We start from the raw sequence: 1,613 nt of genomic DNA, 5'->3' as shown, positions 1-1,613 counted from the left end.
TTGTCCTCACCTCCCTCCTCACAGCACAGCTGTCAGCCAGCTGCAGAGTGCAAAGAAGCAGCAGCATCCCCAGGGCATGGGAGAGAGAGCAGTTACTGTAAGTGCTCCCCACTCACATCTTGGGGCTGCAGAAGCAGCAGGAGGCAGTAGCTGGTTCGGGGGTGTCTCATCTGCCTATTATATGGGCCCTGATGGAAATACTTGGTGTCAAAACCAGAGCACCTTACTCAGGGAACATGTTTGTAATTAGTAATCAGGCCCATGTTTTCTGAATGCTATCTCCTCTGAGGCCTGCAATTTGGAGTCAAGAAGGGCACAGGTTGGACCTCACTGATCTATTCCAGCTTCTTACCCTGAGATATTAAGCAGCTCTCTGAGATGGGCCCTCAGGTTCTCATAATGGATTGGTTTTCTGCAGGCATCAGAGTGCTAAGTCTGGTGCCCAAGCCAAAATCCAACCAAATGACAACCTGCTAATCTATTTTCATTTACACATTGGAATTAAGATAAAGGCATTGTTCTACCTGGTATTCAGCTTAGTCTATATCTGCTTGATTCCAGACCTGAGGAAGGGCATTTTGTACCCAAAAGCTTGTCTAACATCTCCCCCAAACATAGAGTTGATCCAATAAAAGGCATCAGCAAACAACTCTTCCTTCTTCCATACTCCGTGGACCAGCATGGCTACCACAACACTATGACCCTGCTACAATCCCCTCAACAGTTCCAGATGAAGAAGTCCATCTCCAATTTCTTGTTATATACTGTTAGTTGGAAAAGACAAGGTGCCACCTTACAGAAGGCCCACTAAAACAGGGGCCCCTGCATGTGCTCCATATAAATTAAGACAGCATAGAAATGCGACACAGTGGTATCATGATCATTATTTTAATTTATTATCATCATTATTAATGATTATTATTATTCAGTTTGAAAAAGGAGCCTGGAGCCACGCATTACGCTAATTGGCACATTTTTGCTTTATTCTTTGAAAACAAACTGGGGTTTAATTCTCACTCATTTGTTTGTTGGCCATTTTCTTTTGTTCATTCCATCACATTGAAAAAGGAAGAGGAGGAAAAAAGGTGGTTGGTTGTTTTTTTGTTTTTTTTTTCTTTTTCTTTTTCATTTCACTTTGTTTTTTTAAACTCACTTGAGATAAGGTTTGGACTCCTCAGATGAACAGAACATTGCACACACACACTTGGAACAGAGAGAGAGAGAGAGAGAGAAAGAAAGTGGGGAGAGAGGAAAGAAGAGAGAAAGGAAGGAGGGGGGCGGAGAGAGAGAGAGAGAGCGAGAGAGAGAGAGAGTGAGAGACAGAGCACTCGCGGTGGGCAGACAAACACACGCACGCGCCAGATCAAAGAACTCTGATACAGTGCAAGAATTTTCCCAAAATGATTGGATCATCATTACCAAAAAACTCGCCATAACAACACCAAGAAACAAAGAAATGTTTAAGCCACACTGTTTGACTGGGATTTTTCCTGCTTTTTTTTTTCCTTTAAATGTTTGCCACACAGAGAGAAAAAGGGTTTGAGAGGGTATGGGGGTGGGGGGACAGACAGGCTCACAGGTGTGAGCAGGAAGGGGAGCAAGATTAAAGGAGC

General features: G+C 43.6%; 1 protein-coding gene across 1 annotated transcript in view; it reads right to left on the bottom strand.

Annotated features, from left to right (window-relative positions):
* Nucleotides 1-1,149: 1,149 nt before the first annotated feature.
* Nucleotides 1,150-1,613, bottom strand: part of GAP43 (growth associated protein 43) — a 122,812-nt gene continuing 122,348 nt past the window's right edge. The window contains exon 4 of the mRNA XM_019526665.1: nucleotides 1,150-1,203. Coding sequence (XP_019382210.1) covers nucleotides 1,150-1,203 — 54 coding nt within the window. The remainder of the gene's footprint in view (nucleotides 1,204-1,613) is intronic.

The sequence above is a fragment of the Gavialis gangeticus genome, unplaced genomic scaffold (assembly GCF_001723915.1).
Source record: "Gavialis gangeticus isolate Ggan-Ray unplaced genomic scaffold, GavGan_comp1, whole genome shotgun sequence".
NCBI lineage: Eukaryota > Metazoa > Chordata > Crocodylia > Gavialidae > Gavialis > Gavialis gangeticus.
The sequence above is the reverse complement of the archived record's forward strand: the minus strand, read 5'-3'. Positions and strand labels throughout refer to the sequence as shown.